The following is a 22,485-nucleotide window of genomic DNA, read 5'->3' on the forward strand; positions in this document are numbered from 1 at the left end:
TATTTCCTACTCCAGGGGATCTTTCTGACCCAGAAATCAAACCCACATCTCCTGTGTCTCCTGCATTGCAGGCAGATTCTTCACTGCTGAGCTACTGGGGAAGCCCCAGTCACCCCTATTTTCCCCTTAAAAAGTCAGCTCCATAATCTTTAGTATTTTTGTTGTTGTTGAGTTGTTAAGTAACTCTTTGCCACCCATGGTCTGCAGCATGCAAGGTGTCCCTGTCCTTCACTATCTTCTGGAATTTGCTCAAATGCATGTCCATTTAGTCGATGATGCAATCCAACTATCTCATCCTCTGTCTCCCCTTTCTCCTTCTGCGCTTAATCTTTCCCAACATCAGGGTCTTTTCCAGTGAATCAGTTCTTCACATCAGGTGGCCAAAGTATTGGAGTTTCAGCTTCACCATCAGTCCTTCCAATGAATATTCAGGACTGATTTCCTTTAGGATGGACTGGCTGGATCTCCTTGCAGTCCAGGAGACTCTCAAGACTCTTCTCCAACACCACAGTTCAAAAGCATCAATTCTTCGGCGCTCAGCATTTTTTATGGTCCAACTCTCACATCCATATGTGACTACTGGAAAAACCATAGTTTTGACTAGACGGACCTTTGTCTGCAAAGTGTTATTTCTGCTTTTTAATATATGCTGTCTAGGTTTGTCACAGCTTTTCTTCCAAGGAGCAAGCATCTTTTAATTTCATGGCTGCAGTCACCATCTGCAGTGAATTTGGAGCTCAAGAAAATAAGTCTGTAAACTTTTTCCATTTTTTCCCTATTTGCCATGATGTGATAGGACCAGAAGTCATGATCTTAGTTTTCTGAATGTTGAGTTTTAAGTAGCTTTTTCACTCTCTTTCATCTTCATCAAGAGGCTCTTAGCTCCTCTTCACTTTCTGCCATTAGGGTGATATCATCTGTATATCTGAGGTTATTGATATTTCTCCCAGCAATCTTGATTCCAGCTTGAGCTTCATCCAGCCCGGCACTTCTTATGATGTACTTTGCATATAAGTCAAATAGGCAAGATGACAATATACAACCTTGACATATTCCTTGCCCAATTTGGAACCAGTTGGTTGTTCCATGTCCGGTTCTAAGTGTTGCTTCTTAACCAACATACAGGTTTCTCAGGAGGCAGGTAAGGTGGATAATATCACTTCAATGATTCGCAGTGTAGTTAACTTGGACTTCTGTTCTTCTCTACTACATTCCCTTGTCTCTTGGGCTTCCTGGTGGCTCAGAAGTTAAAGTGTCTGCCTGCATCTGCCTGCAATGCGGGAGACCTGGGTTCGATTCCTGGGTCGGGAAGATCTTCTGGAGAAGGAAATGGCAACCCACTCCAGTATTCTTGCCTGGAGAATCCCATGGACAGAGGAGCCTGGTGGGCTGCAGTCGACGGGGTCGCAGAGTCAGACACAACTGAGTGACTTCACTTTCACTATATTCCCTTACAGTGTTTTCACCTATCTTTACATTTTCCTGTTAAGCATCTGTAACAGTTAGAGCATACATGGAATGGGATATCCTCAACATACCATAAATCTCCTAAAATTCAGGAAAAATTTATTTTATCTTTAAAAAAAATATTTAGTAGCACAAGCTTTTAAGAAAATAATTTGCTAATGTTTCCAGAGCCACAAAATATTCAAACACTTTGCTGCAAAAATCCAACTTCAGGGACTTTAAACAGTGATACTGCCCCCTGCTCCCAATACATATACACAAGTCTTATGTGCTTAAAGATCTCCATTGCCCTATCATTTGTAACAAGGGTAAAAAAAAACTTAAAGTCTATTAATGGAGAAATAAGCTATAAAAACTATCATATATTCAGTCACAAATTAGAATACAATGTAGTCATTAAACATCTCAGTTAAAATGTTGACCAAAATTTCCATTCTCTAAAATTTTTACTGCAGCGTTCTTACAAAATTAAACACACAAATCATTCAAAAGTCAAATGAGAGTCTAAAATTTGATATAGCCACAGTTGGAAATATGCAGCTGTTAAAAGTAAAACATTGAGGATAAACATAGCAAAATGTTCATGATAATTATCTCTTGCTGGTAAGTCATTTCATTTTTTAGTATTTCTTAATTTTCACAAATTTCAAGTATCATTATGGAAAAGTCTCCTTTCTGAGAGGTGCATCTTACTGAGGCCCTAAAAAGATCCCACCACGTTTACTTCCTTCCTAGAAAATAATACAGTATAATTATTTTACATATTGTTTACTTCTATGTCTATCTCCCTAAATAAGCATAAACCCCAATGATCTTCTCATAGAAGAAACATAATTACTGTAATTTATAACTATAATAATGTAATATAGTATTTATATAGGAAGAACTAGAATGAACTAAACCAAAGGTTGAGTAAGAGAACCAACGAAGCACATATATGTTTCAGCTTGTAATAAATGGTTTTAGGAAGACTGATTAACCATTTAAAAAATAAGGTAAAATAAACATCAAATTCTTGTCTCACATTTCACATCAAAAAATTCACATGAATCTAAGTTGCAAAATAAAAAAAGTAAACCTTAGTGTATATACTTATATACAGTGGAATCCCTAATAAGACTGAATCAAGCAGGCAGGTATCAAAGACACAAGCCAAAAGAAAAAAAAAAGACTACACGGACAATATAAAAATCAGGTTAATATATAACATGACACAAGAAAAATTCTGACAGAGTCACTACCAAACCACAACCACAACAATACCCTTAGAGCATCTATATAAGGAAAAAAAGGAATACAGCTTTTAAAATTAATCTAGAATATACGATTTATAAAACCAAAGATAAACAGAAATAATTAAAAAGTTAACCAGCAACAATATTATGTAGAAAGAAAATAAGACATCAATTTTTAGGTATTAAATTGGCAAAGAAACACTGTAATATCCACTGATGGAAGTATGCTATCAACACCTGGTTAGTGTGCAAAGTGATATACAATCTATCTTAGGTCAATTTGGTATTAATATTAAAACCCTTAAAACAACTCATAAGCCTTCAGAAAAAAATACCAATTCAAACTTACAAAGCTTTATCCTAAAGAAGTAAATAAAAATTCAAGTACAGATATAACTACAACCATGTTTACTCTAACTATATTGATACTGGACAAGGCAAATTTTGGTGTACCCAACCTACAAAGCCAATGAAATCTGCAACTCAACCATAGCTAGATTATCAAAAAATATCTATTATTAAAAGATGATCATAATTTACTGCTAAATTTTATAAGACAACTACAGATTGTAATTACAAATTGTAATGTCTTACAGACATTACAGATACATATAAACAAAAAAACACTGTATGTTTCTATGCTTAAGAGTTACCACTGGATGACAGATTATGGTAATATTTATTTTCATTTTGCTTTTCTGCTTTTCCCGATTTCTACAATGAAACGCATTAACTTTATTACAAAAGCACTTTTTAAAATATGTAGCTGACCCCTAGAAGGAATACAAAAATCTAAATAGTAGGTGAGTTTTTTCTCCCTAAAACTTTCTCTGCTTTGGCTAAATTAGTTTTTTGAAATAAAATTCATATAACAAAAATGCACTATTTTAAAGTGTACAACTCAGTGGTTTTTCTGTATTCACAACGTTGTGCAATCATCATTGGTTAAATTACTTTTATTACTAAAAGCAAAATAAAAATACAAAGCTCAGGGCAGAAAATTCTGAAGTATTAAAGCATTTCAAATATTCAACCTATCATAATGTCAGAATTAAGCGTAATTCCACTAAATGCCCAATAACCTAGATACAAAATGGCCAATACTACTTTTCAACTTCATCAACTAACTAACTACATTAATATAAACACCAACAAGAAGGTGGGGGAAAATTATCTATGACAGTCATTGTTTATTCTGTCATTCATTAAATGCCTCCCATCCCAATGGAAAAGAAATGCAAAAAAGCAAAATGGCTGTCTGGGGAGGCCTTACAAATAGCTGTGAAAAGAAGAGAAGTGAAAAGCAAAGGAGAAAAGGAAAGATATAAGCATCTGAATGCAGAGTTCCAAAGAATAGCAAGAAGAGATAAGAAAGCCTTCCTCAGTGATCAATGCAAAGAAATAGAGGAAAACAACAGAAAGGGAAAGACTAGAGATCTCTTCAAGAAAATTAGAGACACCAGGGAACATTTCATGCAAATGTTATACATTTGCTCGATAAAGGGCTCGATAAAGGACAGAAATGGTATGGACCTAATAGAAGCAGAAGATATTAAGAAGAGGTGGCAAGAATACACAGAAGAACTGTACAAAAAGATCTTCACGACCCAGATAATCACGATGATGTGATCACTGACCTAGAGCCAGACATCCTGGAATGTGAAGTCAAGTGGGCCTTAGAAAGCATCACTAGGAACAAAGCTAGTGGAGGTGATGGAATTCCAGTGGAGCTATTCCAAATCCTGAAAGATGATGCTGTGAAAGTGCTGCACTCAATAAGCCAACAAATTTGGAAAACTCAGCAGCGGCCACAGCACTGGAAAAGGTCAGTTTTCATTCCAATCCCAAAGAAAAGCAATGCCAAAGAATGCTCAAACTACCGCACAATTGCACTCATCTCACACGCTAGTAAAGTAATGCTCAAAATTCTCCAAACCAGGCTTTAGCAATATGTGAACTGTGAACTTCCTAATGTTCAAGCTGGTTTTAGAAAAGGCAGAGGAATCAGAGACCAAATTGCCAACATCCGCTGGATCATCGAAAAAGCAAGAGAGTTCCAGAAAAACATCTATTTCTGCTTTATTGACTATGCCAAAGCCTTTGACTGTGTGGATCACAATAAACTGTGGAAAATTCTGAACGAGATGGGCATACCAGACCACCTGACCTGCCTCTTGAGAAACCTATATGCAGATCAGGAAGCAACAGTTAGAACTGGACATGGAACAACAGACTGGTTCCAAATAGGAAAAGGAGTTCGTCAAGGCTGTATATTGTCACCCTGCTTATTTAACTTCTATGCAGAGTACATCATGAGAAACGCTAGACTGGAAGAAGCACAAGCTGGAATCAAGATTGCTGGGAGAAATATCAATAACCTCAGATATGCAGATGACACCACCCTTATGGCAAAAAGTGAAGAGGAACTAAAAAGCCTCTTGATAAAAGTGAAAGTGGAGAGTGAAAAAGTTGGCTTAAAGCTCAACATTCAGAAAATGAAGATCATGGCATCCGGTCCCATCACTTCATGGGAAATAGATGGGGAAACAGTGGAAACAGTGTCAGACTTTATTTTTGGGGGCTCCAAAATCAGTGCAGATGGTGACTGCAGCCATGAAATTAAAAGACACTTACTCCTTGGAAGGAAAGTTATGACCAACCTGGATAGCATATTCAAAAGCAGAGACAATAAATACTTTGCCAACAAAGGTTCATCTAGTAAAGGCTATGGTTTTTCCTGTGGTCATGTATGGATGTGAGAGTTGGACTGTGAAGAAGGCTGAGCACCGAAGAATTGATGCTTTTGAACTGTGGTGTTGGAGAAGACTCTTGAGAGTCTCTTGGACTGCAAGGAGATCCAATTAGTCTATTCTGAAGGAGATCAGCCCTGGGATTTCTTTGGAAGGAATGATGCTAAAGCTGAAACTCCAGTACTTTGGCCACCTGATGTGAAGAGTTGACTCATTGGAAAAGACTCTGATGCTGGGAGGGATTGGGGGCAGGAGGAGAAGGGGACGACAGAGGATGAAATGGCTGGATGGCATCACTGACTCGATGGACCTGAGTCTGGGTGAACTCTGGGAGTTGGTGATGGACAGGGAGGCCTGGTGTGCTGCAATTCATGGGGTCGCAAAGAGTCGGACACGACTGAGCAACTGAACTGAACTGAAACTTTACTAATAAGTCATACACAAAATATACATTATAATAAACTCTGAATCCCGAAAATGGCTAAACCACCATGTTCTAATTCTAAGCTCCTTCTGCCAACAAAAAGGCCAGTGCTACTAAAGACATTTGATATAGGTCAACTAAATTATGATCAAAAAAAAAAAACCCCTCTGCTATAAAAATTTTGCAAAGCCAAAGCTTAGTCTTATAAAAACGATTAATCTGAATTTTATCTTCAAAAAATCCAAAGTAACAGATTTAATGCCACTTGCTTTTCAAAATATTTTCTGGTCAGATAAAGCAATCTATGTTAGTTCTACCTCTTTGAAAGATTCTAGTAAAATCAGGAATTTACAATTAACATTTTATTCTCAGGGCATGCTTTTTTTTTTAAGTGAAATCGCTCAGTCATGTCCGACTCTTTGCGACCCCATGGATTGCAACATTCCAGGCTCCTTCATCCATGGGATTTTCCAGGCAAGAATACTGGAGTGGGTTGCCATTTCCATCTCAGAGCATAGGCAAGTCTAATTAAGAAGCACACAAAGAATTGTCAAGTTCCAAGCCCAAACAGGTTTGACGCTTTGTTCCATTAAAGACCTAACTGTCTTCATTATTTAATATTGCTGACACTGGGTTTTAAACTAAATTTTCAAATAAAGATTCAAAATCAAGAATTCCAATCTCTTCATCCTGGAGGCAATCAAGGTCTTTAAAATCTACGCTAGCCTACACTTCCAGCCGTATTTCCAACTATTACAAAGTGAACTCTTCAGGGTAGGATCCTAAAATCAATGTATAATGCCAATTAATCTTAAAACTCCCTCTGCTCCTCCATATCATCCATAAAGCACAATTACATATAACCTGACAACTTGTTTTCTTCCTGCACTGAAACAGATACCTTTTTCTTGAGCACTTAAGAAGTAACTAGTTTATATTAAGGCACCTAGACTAACTGAGCAAGGTGAGCGGCATACACTATGAAAGTATGTGGAAGGAAATGACTAGGGGAATAGAAAATTCACCTCTCCCACTTCATGCTGACCCTAGGACAGAAACTACTCATTTCAGTAGAATGGCAGAAAAAACTGCTTGTACTATTTAAGTTATCTACAATTCTCATTCCTTTTTCTGTCTGTCCCTCGTCTCTTTAATTTTTTTAGGGAAAACAGAATATCAAGTTGAAATCATGCAAGTTCAAATCATAATGGATGCACTATATCCAGTATTTCCAAATGAGCCTCTGCATCTTGCCTAGAAAATCCCGTGGACAGAGGAGCCTGGTGGGCTGCTGTCCATGGGGTTACACATAGTCGGACACAACTGAAGCGACTTAGCATGCATGCATTGGAGGAGGAAATGGCAACCCACTCCAGTGTTCTTGCCTGGAGAATCCCAGGGACAGAGGAGCCTGGTGGGCTGCTATCTACGGGGTTGCACAGAGTCGGACACGACTGAAGCGACTTAGCAGCAGCAGCAGCATAGTGCTTAAGAACACACCAGACAGAGAGAGACTGGGTTTGGTTCTGGCATCTGACAGCAGTGTGGCCATGGGCAAGTAACTAATATCTCCATGCCTCAGTTTTTGCATCTTTAAAATGCAGAAAACAATAATACTCATATCATAAGGTTACTGTTAAGGACTGTATGAGTTACAGAAATAAAGTGTCAATACTTTATGTACTTGAAATATTGCCTGACGCATAGGTGCTGATTTTTGTTGGCTATTGTTTTTCCAACTGGACTGCCCACTCAATGTCTATCCCAATTATATTCTTCAAAAATCTGCCCTAATACCTCTTCCTCAAATAAGGTAGTAATAATGTCCAACCAGGGATAAGCTCTCCTATACCTTTAAACATCTGTTCTTAATTTCTATATGACTCTACTAACTTGTATTTACTTCCTGAAAACGTTATCTTTTTATGTATATTTTATATCATTATGTAAATTATAAGATCCTTTAGGCAAGAAAATACAGGAATACCAATATGCCTCTTTTATACAAAAAAAGTCCCTCAGGTAAATAATAAATATTGCTTATGAAGCAAGGTTACTGGATAAAGGTTTCCCAACAAAGGGTGAAGAGATTAAGAAATCAACTGTTAAATATAGATTCTCAGTTTGTATCAATGTATAAATCTCAAACCAAAAACTGTTTTAAGAGTCGAAGTTGCTCTGAGCATAAATCACAAAAATGAGGACTCTGTTTATAAGGAATAGCTTGTAGTCTCTATTGTAAGTCAAGAATGTTACAGCAAGTGCTCGCTTCGGCAGCACATATACTAAAATTAGAACGATACAGAGAAGATTAGCATGGCCCCTGCACAAGGATGACACGCAAATTCGTGAAGCGTTCCATATTTTTTGTGATGGATTCATTTTGATATTTGGCAAAACTAATACAATTATGTAAAGTTTAAAAATAAAATAAAATTTAAAAAAATAAAATATTCCAGACATGGGTAAAAAAAAAAAAAATGTTACAGCAAGGTTAGCTTTAGCTTTCTATAATATACACACAGTGCTGTCAGATATGGCCTGCAGTCTGAAAAACAATGTATAAAATACTTAAAAGGTGACTTTTATGTGTCACACACTGCAACTATGTAGATGAAAAGATTCAGACTTGTACTCTAGTCTACACAAAGACAGCTAATTAAACAGTAATGTTCAAGATATGGGCAGGAGGACAGAATAATAATATTGATACCCATTCTCTTTTATTCTCATTTTAAGTCTTATCAAAGAGAAAAAACAAGCTATACTTGACAAAAGGTCTAACCAAAAAAACTAGTAAGAATCAGCATCGTGTTCCCATGGTGGTTAACACTGATTGAATATATCTATGAGGGCATGTATTAGTTAAGGGGAAAAAATAAAACACTAACAATACATAGCTGCAACGTGTACAACGGCTGATTTAATTAAATAAAATGTACATGTTAAATATAAAATGTTCAAGTGTTACATGTGGCAACAACAACAAAAAAACTAGTAAGTTACATTCAGAGATTCCATATTTCCTTTAACAGTCAAGATCAGCTGATTATTATATATCTTTCACCTGGAAAAATGCCACAGCAATTCAAACCAAATATCTGGTCTTGACTCCCAGACATTACTAAGCAGACACTCAAAAAGTCACTCTTTAAGTTTTAATAATAAAAATTTTTGAAAACTGTTATGGTTCTCCTAATGGACCTAGGAGGTTTTTTTACAAATTAAAAAATGATCTTTTATTTGTCTACAGTTTGTCATTTAAGATCACTAACCTTACACAGTAAATGTAAATATAAGATGCAGCATTTCTTCAAGTATAACATCTGTGTTACCAACCTAGGAAGAGGTGTGTCCTGCATATTTTATTCACCTATCCAGACCCACACCTCTGCTCTACAGCAGCAATTTGCAAGCCAGGTATACCATACTTTTTATTCAACCAGAGGCAGACAAGTATCAAGTTTGCAGATTTTGTACCACGTTTTAACTATGAATTATTACAATGCAGATACTTCCAAACAGCCACAAACTGACCCTCAGGCAAAATATTCTGGTCAGTTGATAAAAATATTCTTCCCTTCAGTGAAGGAGTATTTCATACCTAATTCAATAATAACACCAAAATAAAATACCAGGTGTGGAATATAATTAGCAAAATTTAATGCACAATATATAAAGATCCAGCATCAACTCAATTTTGTCAAGGATAGTTAATCCAATAATTCTGCCTTCCATCTTCTTAAATAGAGAAATACAATACATTGCATCAAACTGAGAAGCCAGGTTATAAAGTCAGACTATATGAAATGAAAATATTATAAAGACATTTAAGATTAAGACTGTCATTTAAGAAAACTAATCTTACACATGGTAAAGTGTCTTTTCATATATGATGATGTTACTAAACTACAGTTAAAACAACCCTGACAATCTCTTAAAATCAAATCAGGCAGGGAAAGGTGTTCACAGGATGAAACACACCCAAGAGAAAAGTAAGAGTGAACCAAAGAAGGAGAGTCATATTTCACTTATTCCAGGGCTTACACTCAATGAATGAACTCCCAGGGTAATCACTGCATGATTATGATCCTCTACCCCATCCTCCTTTTTCAGATTTAGAGAACATATGTTTAAGTTAAACACTTGGATGATATGGCTTCAGTGCACTACATGAGCCAAAGAATAAAACTATCCTGGAGTAATAAGTAACCACCAGATGCTATTTCCTTTTGTAGCATCAACTGAAGAGAACTTCTCCAGTTTTCTGTTCCACTACCCACCTCCCACTGCTTTTCAACTTCTACTTCCCTTTCCCGCAGTTTTCAAAACTGCGCCACCTACAAAAAAACAGGCAAGAAAATACTTAAATCCCACTATGCTACTAAGTTAAATTTTAAAGTGTATCTGCATAACAAAAAACATACAACATTGATTGCTGCAGTTATTTGGGCTATTGTTTTCTTAAAACATTCTGAGTTCATTAAATAGTTATTAATAGTTCATTAATAGTTCATCAAAATTCAACTTTAGTGAGAAATCATATCTTACCGACAACCATAAGTGTAAATTCAAAACCTCTCTTCACTGATTTTCTGTATACTTGATTTGGGAGATTTGCAAATCCCACATAGCCTTCAAGGTTCTTCTGTTGCTGAGAAAAGTAAAAGAGGGTCAATTATTTATACATCAACAAAATGCTTCTATCATACATTTCAAATTCTCTTCATTAACCTATTTTTAGAAAATCATACAAACTCTTATTCATGGTAAATCAAACTGATTTTATAGTATTACCAATAAAAGTATTAGTTAATCGAAAAAATGGACAAAGTAAATTGAGCACAAGTGATTAACAGTAGTCAATTATAAAAGTCAATGAGATTGTCAGATGACATCACTGACTCGATGGACATGAGTCTGAGCAAGCTCCGGGAGTTGGTGATGAACAGGGAAGCCTGGCGTGCTGCAATCCATGGGGTTGCAAAGAGTCGGACATAACTGAGCAACTGAACTGAACTCAACTGAGTCAATTATAAAAACCCAAGGGAATAAAATAAAAATTTTAAAAAACCTGCCTCAGAGCAAAGATTTCAATTTATAGTAAGTTACTAAGATTCTGATCAAGCAACTAAAAAAACAACAAAGGATTTTTTACAATAAAAAAATTCAAATCCCCTTAAGATTATATTCAGTTCAGTCACTCAGTCATGTTCGACTCTTTGCGACCCCATGGACTGCAGGATGCCAGGCTTCCCTGCTATACTATATATTATATAATTAATTATATATTTTGTATTAATAATATATTGTATTATGTTATATAACATATTCCCTGTTATATTACATATATAATCTTATATGATTATATTAAGGATTCTTTTAATTATTTCCTTTGCTCATACTAAAAACCACAGGCAGGATTTTCTTGAAATTCACCTTCTTATTCATGAAATAAAATCAAAATGTGGAGTTTAAAATTTTTCATAAACTCTTGAAAGCTCTCATGATCAATGTCAATCAGTAAACATGATCTTTCAAACTCTTATACTAGGTCCAGTGATGTTACCTCAATGCTTTTACTGGACATCAGATTTATCCTGGTTTTAAAGTAAACTTTAATTCCGTTTTTTGTATAGCTTTTGATGTATAGCTTCTGTATAGCTTTGATGACCTCACCAATAATTTCATGATTAGTTCATACAAACCTACTTCTAAATTGGCATAGAAAATCAGTGTGACTCTCAACTTACCCATTGGTGACAAATACTGTCCATAGTTCAGACCATCTGAGTGAGTAGTCTTACAGATTAATTTACTTAGAGGTAGGTCTTATTCATCATTAAAACATAATGCCATTCATCATTTAAAAATAACATTCCTAAGAGATACACATTTCTCTTAAAGGTTTTTGCCACATTTAAATTCTCATCCAAAAACACTTATATGGGATCAAAGTAATAATTCAATACATTTGGATTTAACAAAGAACAGCACCCTGCATTCCTCACTAGTATCACATATATAATAAATATTCCATCCATAATCTTTTACCCTTTTTAAAAATTCATATAAATTAATTTTAAGACAAATGTTGAGCAGATAAGTAAGCCAATTAAATTAGAGGCTAATTTTAAATATACTAGTTAAGACACTGATCAGAATATTTTAAAGTCAAATATTTGAAAGCCTACTATGTGCAGAGCTAAGACTATGTATTAAATTTAAAGCTTCCTTGATTCATATTTCATCCAATTGTAACTGAAATTTAACTTAGACCAGAAAAAAGCCTCTGTATTAATTATGTAGTATACTCACAGCTACTTTGTAAAGAACATATTTCCATCATTCCAGTGTTCCAGGTTCCAACAGAACAGATCCACAGAGGAACAGTAAATGAGGAATTCCAAAAATCATTCATGGCACATTCAGTCCAAACAGGGCAGAGAAATCCATTGGAACATAGTAAAATGAAGAGGGGGGAAAATGAAAGTTACTTACATGTAACTCAACAAATTAGAGGTAAATTACAAATATACTGAAAGTAGACTTTTTTCTACTCACAGCAAGGAAATATTTTTTTGTTGGATATAAGGCCCAGTGAGTCCATTTTAGCAGCTTTCCTGATAAAACACAGAATCAAACACCTCCTATCTTTTCAGAAAGGACAATCACTATGCCTTGCACCTGAAGTCTTACAAGAAATGATGAAAAAAGTGTAAAGTATGAAATTTCAAGAAGATATACAGGGACCGACTTTAAATTCCAAGAAGAAAAAAAAAAAATGTAAATTTCATACAATTTTGCTTTGTCAGTCACTGGATTAAGACAGATCAGATCAGATAAATGCCAATATTTTCCCTAGGATCTTTATATAGTATTACTATATTTCAAGTAATTAAACTAAAGTTCAGAATTGGAAGAAATGCAAACTTGGGGATATAGGAAAGGAAGCTGAAGACTGCAAGCAATAACAAATGGAAAGATGAAGTAAATGTGACCTATGAAAACTGAAAGGCAACCAACAGAGCACAGAGGAGAAAATAAGACTATCTTTGGACAAAATGTCCGTAAAAAGGGTATGTCTTTTTTTCTATATTGAACAAATCTGAGTTATATCACAACCTAGAAAAGACAATGATTATTCAAATGTCACCTCCACAGAGAGGACTGCTCTGAATACCCTTACTAAAACTACAACCTACTCCTCATCTCAGCACTTTGTTGCTTTATGTTTTTTTTTTTCCCTTTAGCACCTATCACCATTTAACATACATACAAATCTTGTTTATGGTGATCTCCACTCACTCTACCTCCAACTAGAACGTAAACTCCATCAAGGTACAGATTAAAGGAGTTACAGAAGTTGTGACATCAAAAAGAGGAAGCCATCTGACCATCTGAGAGAACTGAAGAAGTTTCCGAGAAAATATTTTAGGTTACATGTTCAAGAAACCCACCATACAAAAGGTGTAAGAAAAATGCCTCAGTCTACCCCTGTGTCTTATTCACTGCTTTATCCTCAAGTCACAGAACAGTCTTAGGGACAACTGGGAGACTGAGGTAAGAAAACAGGGAAAAGCATTTTAGGGCAAGCGGTGGGCCCTGAAGTGGGGGTGAACCTGGTACTTTCAGGAACAAAAATAAAGTATATGAACTCCACAGAAGTAAGGTAGTAGACCAGGGGACAAGTGGTAGAAAATAGGTCAGGGAGGCAGGCAGGGGCCAGATAATGTGGGACCTAGTCAAAGCAGGAAATCTGAGTGTTATTTTAGGCATGATGGGAAGCCACTGGAGGGTTTCACACAGGCAAGTGACCTGACCTGATTTGTGTTTTAAAGATAGTTCTTACTGTTAAGAGAAGAAATGGAAATAAGAAAACTGCTAAGAAGCCTACTATAATAGTTTAAGAAAGAAAGGGTATACTGAATTTAGATGGTGTCGATGTAGGAAAGAGAAAGATTCAGAACAGGTTTTGAAGGAAGAATGGTCAGGACACTTCTGGTGCATTACATGAGATCAGTAAAAGAGACAAAAGATAACTCTCACTACTTGACTTGAACAACTCAATGGCTAGTGATATCTCCACGGAAAGAGGGAACAAAGGAAAAGAGTGAGCGGTGAGGGCCAAAATCACCAAAATCAAAAAAAGCTTTGAATGTGTTGAAGACTCTATTACATATTCAAGAAGAAATGGTCATAGGCAGTTAAACATATGAATTCAGAAATTCCAGGGTTGGTTGTTCCTGAAAATACAGATTTAGGAAACATAAGCATATAGATAGTACTGAGAGAGGATTATATTCTCAAAGAGAGATTATAGATGAAAGGGATTCTAGGCAGTTTCCTGGGGCTTCCCTGCTGGCTTAAGAATCCGCCTGCAATGCAAGAGACCAGAGGGTTCGATCCCTGGGCTGCGGGGAGGACATGGCAACCCACTCCAGTATTCTTGCCTGCAGAATCCCCATGGAAAGAGGAGCCTAGTGGGCTATAGTCCATGGGGTCACAAAGAGTCAGACACTTTGCTGAGCGACTAAGCACAGCACATCACACAGGCAGTTTCCTGGAGCACTCCAACACTAAAATGTTAGGCAGAAAATGAGTAAGAAAGATCAGTCAGTGAGGAGGAAAGAAAACTAGAAGGGCTGAAGGTTATTCAACTGTGTTAAATGCTACTGAAAAGTCAAATGAAAAATACCAGAGATGTGACCATAAAATTTGGAAATAAGATTACTGATAATTCTACACAAGAGCAGTCTCAGTAACACAGTGAGGAAGAAGACTTACTAGTTTGAGAGTAGATAATTCTCTGTATACGTTAACTAATATAATTCTTAAAATTAATATATGTTACAAATTATTTTAAAATTAAGCATGTCATTTGCCAGTTTCCTCATATGACTGATTTCCCAGAGGAAGAAAATCATGTCATATTCATCTCTACATTCCTCACAGAGTGCTGATACATAGGAGTTGTTTAAAAAAATAAACAAAAATACACTTTCAGGAAAATTTCTCCTGAGAAAGAAACTGTGTCTAAACACAAAAGACAGATTTAGGGAATATACTAAAATATAACACTGGCTGACTAAAACACATAAACTTTTCACATTTCATAAGAATCTTGCCTTTCCCAAATTCTAAAATCAACCACAGTCTGTAATTCAGAAGATTTAACCACCCACTGATTCTTTTTCTGGACAAATATAATGCTCACAGTGCCAATGTGAAATACAATCTCTGGATAAAGAAACATTATTTATAGACCCGAGTGACGTAACTGTGACACTTATAAGCATGCAAATATAGATAAAAGTATATTCACCCAGGCTTCACCCAAAATACCTTAAAAGTATTACTTGATTTCAATCATCAGTTATGTAAGAAGAAACAGTTATCAAATCATCTTTTCTAAAAGCACATGTTAAATCTTTCGGTAACTATCTAAAAGATATGGCAAATCTCTATGTCAAATTCACATTTAAGAAAATCAAACTACAATTCCATTGCTTGCTATTTCACTACCTGTGGGAAAATCAACTTAAATACAATACCCAGTAACTGGAGTCATTAATTGACTTAAACTTACTTCTAGAAATCAATTATATTCAAAGAAAAAGATGCCTCAAAAAGGTTTCAATAATAGATTATTGGAACTCTTAAGATTTGTTTATATTCTCTACCATTTGTTCTTATTTCAAAGTAAAGTTATCAAAACCTTGGCATCTGAAAACCCATTATAATTTTTAAATTTTGAATATTAATATTTATAAATTAACATATATTTTCCAAGGAGAAAAACAGCACCTTATTTTGAAAATTGCTAAATATGCTTTTGGGGAACAACAATAAAACTGAGTTGTAATAGGTTGGAAGCAATAAAAGTGAGAATTTGAGGGAAAATTAAAACATTTTTATAGGATCTACTATAAACCTTCAACTCTCTCAATCACTCATGTAGAGCCAGACATCCTGGAATGCAAAGTCAAGTGGGCCTTAGGAAGCGTTACTATGAACAAAGCTAGTGGAGGTGACGGAATTCCAGCTGAGCTATTTCAAATCCTAAAAGATTGAAATTGAGAGTGAAAAAGCACTGTTTAAGTGCTGCACTCAATATGCCAGCAAATTTGGAAAACTCAGCAGTGGCCTAAGAGCTGGAAAAGGTTACTTTTCATCTCAATCCCAAGGAAGGGCAATGCCAAAGAATATTCAAACTACCACACAATTGCTCATCTCACATACTGGCAAAGTAATGCTCAAAATTCTCCAAGCCAGGCTTCAACAGTGTGTGAACTGTGAACTTCCAGATGTTCAAGTTGAATTTAGAAAAAGGCAGAGAAACCAGAGATTTCAACATCTGTTGGATCACAGAAAAAGCAACAGAATTCCAGAAAAACATCTGCTTTATTGATTACGCCAAAGCCTTTGACTGTGTATAAGACAACAACTGTGGAAAATTCTTAAAAGAGATAGGAATACCATAACCACCTTATCTGCCTGAGAAATGTGTATGCAAGTCAAGAAGCAACAGTTAGAACCAGACATGGAACAACAGACTGGTTCAAAATTGGAAAGGAGTACGTCAAGGCTGTATACTGGCATCCTGCTTATTTAACTTATATGCAGAGAACATCATGAGAAATGCCAGCGTGGATGAAGCACAAGCTGGAATCAAGATTGCCAGGAGAAATAACAACAACCTCAGATATGCAGATGACACCACCCTTATGGCAGAAAGTGAAGAGAAACTAAAAAGCCTCTTGATGAAGGTGAAAGAGGAGAGTGAAAAAGTTGGCTTAAAGCTCAACATTCAGAAAATGAAGATCATGGCATCCAGTCCCATCACTTCATGGGAAATAGATGGGGAAACAGTGGAAACAGTGTCAAACTTTACTTTTGGGGGCTCCAAAATCACTGCAGATGGTGATTGCAGCCATAAAATTAAAAGACGCTTATTCCTTGGAAGGAAAGTTATGACCAACCTAGATAGCATATTAAAAAGCAGAGACATTACTTTGCCAACAAAGGTCCGTCTAGTCAAGCCTGCAGGGCTCCTCCATCCATGGGATTTTCCAGGCAAGAGTACTGGAGTGGGTTGCCATTGCCTTCTGCAAAAAGGCAAGAGCTAGGGGCATGCAAACTAACGTATGACCTTTAAAGAAAATTGAGGAGGGGACAATAAAGGTAATATTTAGGAAACACTTATGTGATCCTGTAACATCTTCGTAGTGTTGTTATATTAAATCTAGAATCTAGGTACTTTTGCACCAGTTATATTTAAAATACTTACGACTTTTCAGTAGTGAAGTTCTGTAACTTTCCCCTTGAGTTATGTAAGAGATGGTAGGAATTTCAAGTGCTCGATAGTTTCTTGCCTGGAGAATCCCAGGGACGGAGAGCCTGGTGGGCTGCCGTCCATGGGGCTGCACAGAGTTGGATACTACTGAAGCAACTTAGCAGCAGTAGCAGCAGCTCTTCCCTTTTTACTGAGATGAACAACTGTGTACAAACATAACCAACTTTTACTTTCTTAATCTTGTGCTGGATTCTTGGTTACTCTACCTAAAAGATTTTAATATCTGTATGAATACATGTAAGAGGTAACTTAAAAATTTAAATAAATTTTTTTCTTTGTTCTGAACTTGAAATTTAAATCTCTTCTTATAGAATTACTGGCCACACTCATTCATTTAACATAGCTACTGGATTCACATAATGTATGTATTACCAATTAGGAATACAGAAGCTAATGAAAACAAGGTCCCTGCTTATGAAACTAAGAATCTGAGGTCAGAGAAGTTAGAAGGCAATTCTATTAATACAGTGATAAACACTATAATGGAAGCAAGCACAGGAAGACAGCTATGAGAACAAAAAGGAAGGGTGTTTTCTCCCATTATGTTGTCAGAATCTTCAGATTCTGAAGGACTAGCAGGCCTTAGTCTGATGAGAAATTTGGGTAGGTGCTGCACAATACGGGCAAGCAAATTGGCAACTGTAAAGGCCCAAAAGCAAGAGAAGAAAGTACAGATCTTTTTGGTAACTAAAAATAGTTCAGTACACCTCATAATCAAGGTCCAGGAGACGCAGAGTAGGAAGTCAAGCAAAATCCAGATCACAGAGGACTTTATAGGCCACAGTAAAGAACTCAGATGAGGCATCATCTTTAAAACTTATGAAGAGTATTAAAGGATTTTAAGCAGAAAACTGCACTATCACATTAATTCACAAGCCAAGTCATATTCATATTTTAGAAAATTACAACTAATAAGAATATTGAGGAGATACTGGTAGCAATTTCAAGATCTGCTGCAGTAGCCCAGGGAAGAAATTAGGACCTGAACCATGACAGAAGTAACAAGGATTAAGAGTTAAGTTAGAACACTACTGTTCATTACAGTAGTCACTAGCTCCATGTGGCTATCAATCACTTGAAATTTAGCAAGTCTGAATTGGGATATGCTCTGGCTCCATTGGTAAAGAATCCACCTGCAATGCAGGAGGCCTGGGTTCAATTCCTGGGTTGGGAAGATCCCCTGGAGAAGGGAATGGCTACCTACTCCAATATTCTGGCCTAGAGAATTCCATGGACTATATAGTCCATGAAGTTGCAAAGAGTCAGACACAACTGAGCCACTTTCACACACATTAAGCATAAAATACAAGCCAGATTTTTTTATATATACTTATTTTTATTTATTTATTTGATTGTGCCGGGTCTTAGTTGAAGCATATAGGATCTAGTTCCCTGACCAGGGATCGAAGCCCGCGCCCCCTGCTCTGGGAGCATGGAGCCTTAGCCACTGGACCAGCCACTGAACCAGTAGGAAGTCCCACAAATCAGGTTTTAAAGACTTATTATGAAAAAAAAGAATGAAATGTCAATTTTTATACTGATTACATATTGAAATAAAATTTCAGCTATATTGGGCTATATAAAAATGATACTAAAATTAAATTTATTTTTTTCAACTTTTTAACATGCCTGCGTGCAAAGTACTTCAGTCATGTTCAACTCTGTGCGACCCTATGGACTACAGCCTGCCAGGCTCCTCTGTCTATGGGATTCTCTAGGCAAGAATATTGCAGTGGCTTGCCATTTACTTCTCCAGGGGATCTTCCTGCCTCAGGGATTGAACCCATGTCTCCTGCACTGCAGACAGATTATTTACCATCTGAGCTACTAGGGAAGCCTAGGCTACCAGAAAAGCTTACATATGTGACTTACATTAACTTCTAATGAACAATGCTGGGTTAGATATTAATGAGCTGAAGTGACAAGTCTCTGTAACTTGTGGGGGGAACAGCAAGACATAAATTCTAAATTTATGAATTTACATTGAGCTGGATTAATGGTGGTTCCAGTCACTAAAAGAAAATTTCACTTGAGTTTAAGGTGCTAAAAAATGGGCTTTAGGAAAACAAATATCTAGTAGGCAGCTATATATATAAAAGTTAGAAGTTCTAGAAATGTCTAGGTTAGGCAGACACTAACATTTTAAGTCATCAACATTTAAATGGTATGAAGGCCATGGGTTATGAATCCAAATACAGTATTCAAAGTAGGAAGCAGGCCACAACCAACAACAAAATCCCAACTCTATGACCTACACAACCTAGGAAAAGGTGAAAAAAGAAGAATGAGGAAAACAGTTTTTAGAAGCAGTTCAAGGAGGTCAACTGTAGTGGCCTCCTTCGAGAAGTGGTCAACTGCACCAAATGCTCTGGAGTGGTCAATACAGAGACAGAAAAGAATCTATTTAAAATTATCAGGGACCATTGTCAGAGCACTGGACAGATAAGAGAAAGATAGATGGAGGCATAATGGAAATAAATAAGTAGTGAGTAACTGTAGACAGTGAGCGTAAACAAGTCAATTCTTTCTGAATGCTTATCTGTGAACAGAAGAGCAATAAAGTAGAATTTAGAGAACAACAAAGGGTTAAGGCAGGGTTTTAGGAATTAAAAAAAAAAAAAGGATGGTTGCATGCTTAAATGCTGGGAGTTTGGGGTCAGTAGATGCAAGTTATTACATATAGAATGGATAAACAAGGTCCTAGCATATAGCACAGAGAACTATGTTCAATACCCTGGGATAAACCACAATGGAAAGGAATATAAAAAAGAAAGCATATGTATATATAAATGAGTCACTTTGCTGTACAGCAGAAATTAACACAACATTGTAAATCTACTATACTTCAACAAATCAATTTTTTAAAATAAAAATAAATTTTAAAAAAAGCATTACCTAGACAAGTGGCTAAAGAAAGGAAGGTAAACTAGGATACAGATAACATTTTGGAGTGAAAGACAGGATTTTCTTTAAACATCAGAGAGAAAAATCATTTACTAATCCTAAAGGGACTTACCAGGGAATTTTAAGAGATAAAGATTTGAATCAGCAACCATCAAAACAAAAAGAAGGGCTAGGAATACACAGCAGGCATCCAAGCAATTCTGTCCACTAGTTTAGGATAAATCTGTGATGGACAGGGACGCCTGGCATGCTGCAGTCCATGGGGTTGCAAAGAATTGGACATGACTGAGTGACTGAACTGAATCGTGTGATCTTTTACTCCAGTAGCAATCTGTAACTGAATGTAAGCCAAGACTGTTATCTGAAGCTGTTATTTTGCAGAAAGGGCGCAAAAAAACTACAAGGCATCAAGAGAGCTGACAAGTATGGTTGAAGTGAATCACTGAACAAAATGGAGAGGGTCAAGGATCCAAGGGAGGAAGTAAGGAAATGAGACAGCTAAAAGAATATGAAGTTGTAGACAGAAAAAGCCATACACTTAAGTCTTCAGAGGTGGACCAGAAGTTCCAGATGACCACATGGAGCCGTTAAAATGATGGCTCAACAATAATCCCAGATGTGTAAGTAAATTACTGAACAAGTTTTATACATGGTCACTAAATATGCCCCAGAATGATAACAGGGCGTGGAATAGAAAGAAAATCTGTTTGGTGCCATCTTTAACAAATAAAGAGAAAACAGGGATACAGTATCTGACAAAGTTAAGAAGGGTGAGAAAATACTGTTATTAAATAGCATAAGCTTTAAAGAAGCAGGGCTTTTTTTAAAGGAAGAATGGTCTACAGTCTAGACAACCACTGATAGAAATATAAGATGAATTACCTATGTAATAAATATTACAGTAGACACATGAAGAGTAAAAAGGTGAAGTTAACAACATTATTTTATTTCACCCAATGTATATACAATATCAACATCTCAACATGCAGTCAATATAAAAAGTTATGACTCACTTTACATTATTAATTTTTCTACATGCTTTGGCTTTGTAATAATCTTTGAAATACAGCATACCTTATTTAGGACTAGCTACATTTCAAGTGTTCAAGAGCCACATGCTGGTAGTGATTACCCTACTCGATATAGAAATGGAAATTTCATAGATAGAGAACATTTTCATAATTACCAAAAGATCTACTGGAGAGCACTAAATTAAACTAAATTACTACTGGGTACAGTAGTACCCAGTAGTGTGAGGATGTGGGAAAACAGGCACTTTCACACATGACTGGTGGAATATAAATGAAACCACTTCCCTAAAGATCAACTTGGCCACATGCATCGAAAACTTAAGTCTTCATGCTCTCACACTCAATAAATTTCACTTCCACAAATTTATACCTTTTAAATTTATAAGGTTTAGATAAAACAACATTCAACAAAGCACTGTTAAGGATAATGAAAAATCATAAAAACCAAAGTTTCAAAAACAAGTGAAACAAATAATATGTTACTCCCATGTGTTAAAACACCATGCAGAAATTAAAACTTTTAGAAGAACAGACATGACAGATAGCAATATACTGAATGGAAAAACTATTATTAGACAGCTGGCACAGTAATATTTACTTTTAAAGATTCTCTTATGTGTACACTGGAAAACAAAAGGATATACAGTGGAGTGACATTAAAGAAATTAACAGAGTAAAGACTTAAGAAAAGTCTCTCCTTCATTAAAAGCAGTAAGAGGCAAAATTATCAAAATCAATTTCTTCTGATCTCTGGAAATGAACAAAGGGTTACAGCAATTCAAAGAACACTTACTCAAGAAAAAGGGCTGGATGTCAGTAAAAACAGCAGTTCTTGTTGTATTTTAACTTGCCCATTCGTTATCTTCCCTCACTTGTTTTACAGTAGCCTTGAAAACCAACAGCATGCAATCATGGCAAAAATCAGCACCCAGTCAGCAACTGGAAGAGAATAGGCTTCTTCAAAGCTCCATTCCCAAAAAAGATTATTTGACCTGTCTGACTCCTTGCAAGACCCCACAAACAACCAATAGGATAACTAAAGACTTCAGTGACAAAACAAGACAAAGAAAACAGACTTTACAGAATTAGTTCCCCAAAAGTCACTAAACAACAAAAAACAATAATAAATCCTGGGGTGGAGGAAAGAGGGGAGATGGAGAATTTGACCACAGCCGCCACGCTGTTTTGCTTAAAATGCCCAGTTTTCAACAAAAAATTATGAGATGCAAAAAAAAAAAAAAAAAAAACCACCCAAGAAAGTATAAAAATATAACCCACATTCATGGGGGGAAAAAAGCAATCAACAGAAGCTAACCTG

At 36.1% G+C, this 22,485-nt stretch overlaps 1 protein-coding gene and 1 non-coding gene across 4 annotated transcripts in view; one reads left to right on the forward strand and one right to left on the reverse strand.

The window, feature by feature from the left end:
- The window catches only part of SEPTIN7 (septin 7), a 99,001-nt gene that overhangs the window by 47,414 nt on the left and 29,102 nt on the right, over positions 1–22,485 (reverse strand). The window contains exons 1-2 of one of the 3 annotated variants that reach the window (XM_061414151.1): positions 12,195–12,261; positions 10,428–10,530 (exon numbers count right to left, since the gene is read on the reverse strand). The exons of 1 other annotated variant lie outside the window; for it this stretch is intronic. In XM_061414151.1, coding sequence (XP_061270135.1) covers positions 10,428–10,437 — 10 coding nt within the window. In that variant the 5' untranslated portion in view covers positions 10,438–10,530; positions 12,195–12,261. Of the gene's footprint in view, positions 1–10,427; positions 10,531–12,194; positions 12,262–22,485 lie in introns of those variants that run through there. One more of the 3 variants, XM_061414152.1, reaches the window with a different exon arrangement.
- On the forward strand, positions 8,138–8,244 carry LOC133246993 (U6 spliceosomal RNA). Its single transcript, XR_009736233.1, has one exon. It is a non-coding gene; the product is annotated as a U6 spliceosomal RNA (small nuclear RNA).

Source organism: Bos javanicus, chromosome 4 (genome assembly GCF_032452875.1).
Source record: "Bos javanicus breed banteng chromosome 4, ARS-OSU_banteng_1.0, whole genome shotgun sequence".
NCBI lineage: Eukaryota > Metazoa > Chordata > Mammalia > Artiodactyla > Bovidae > Bos > Bos javanicus.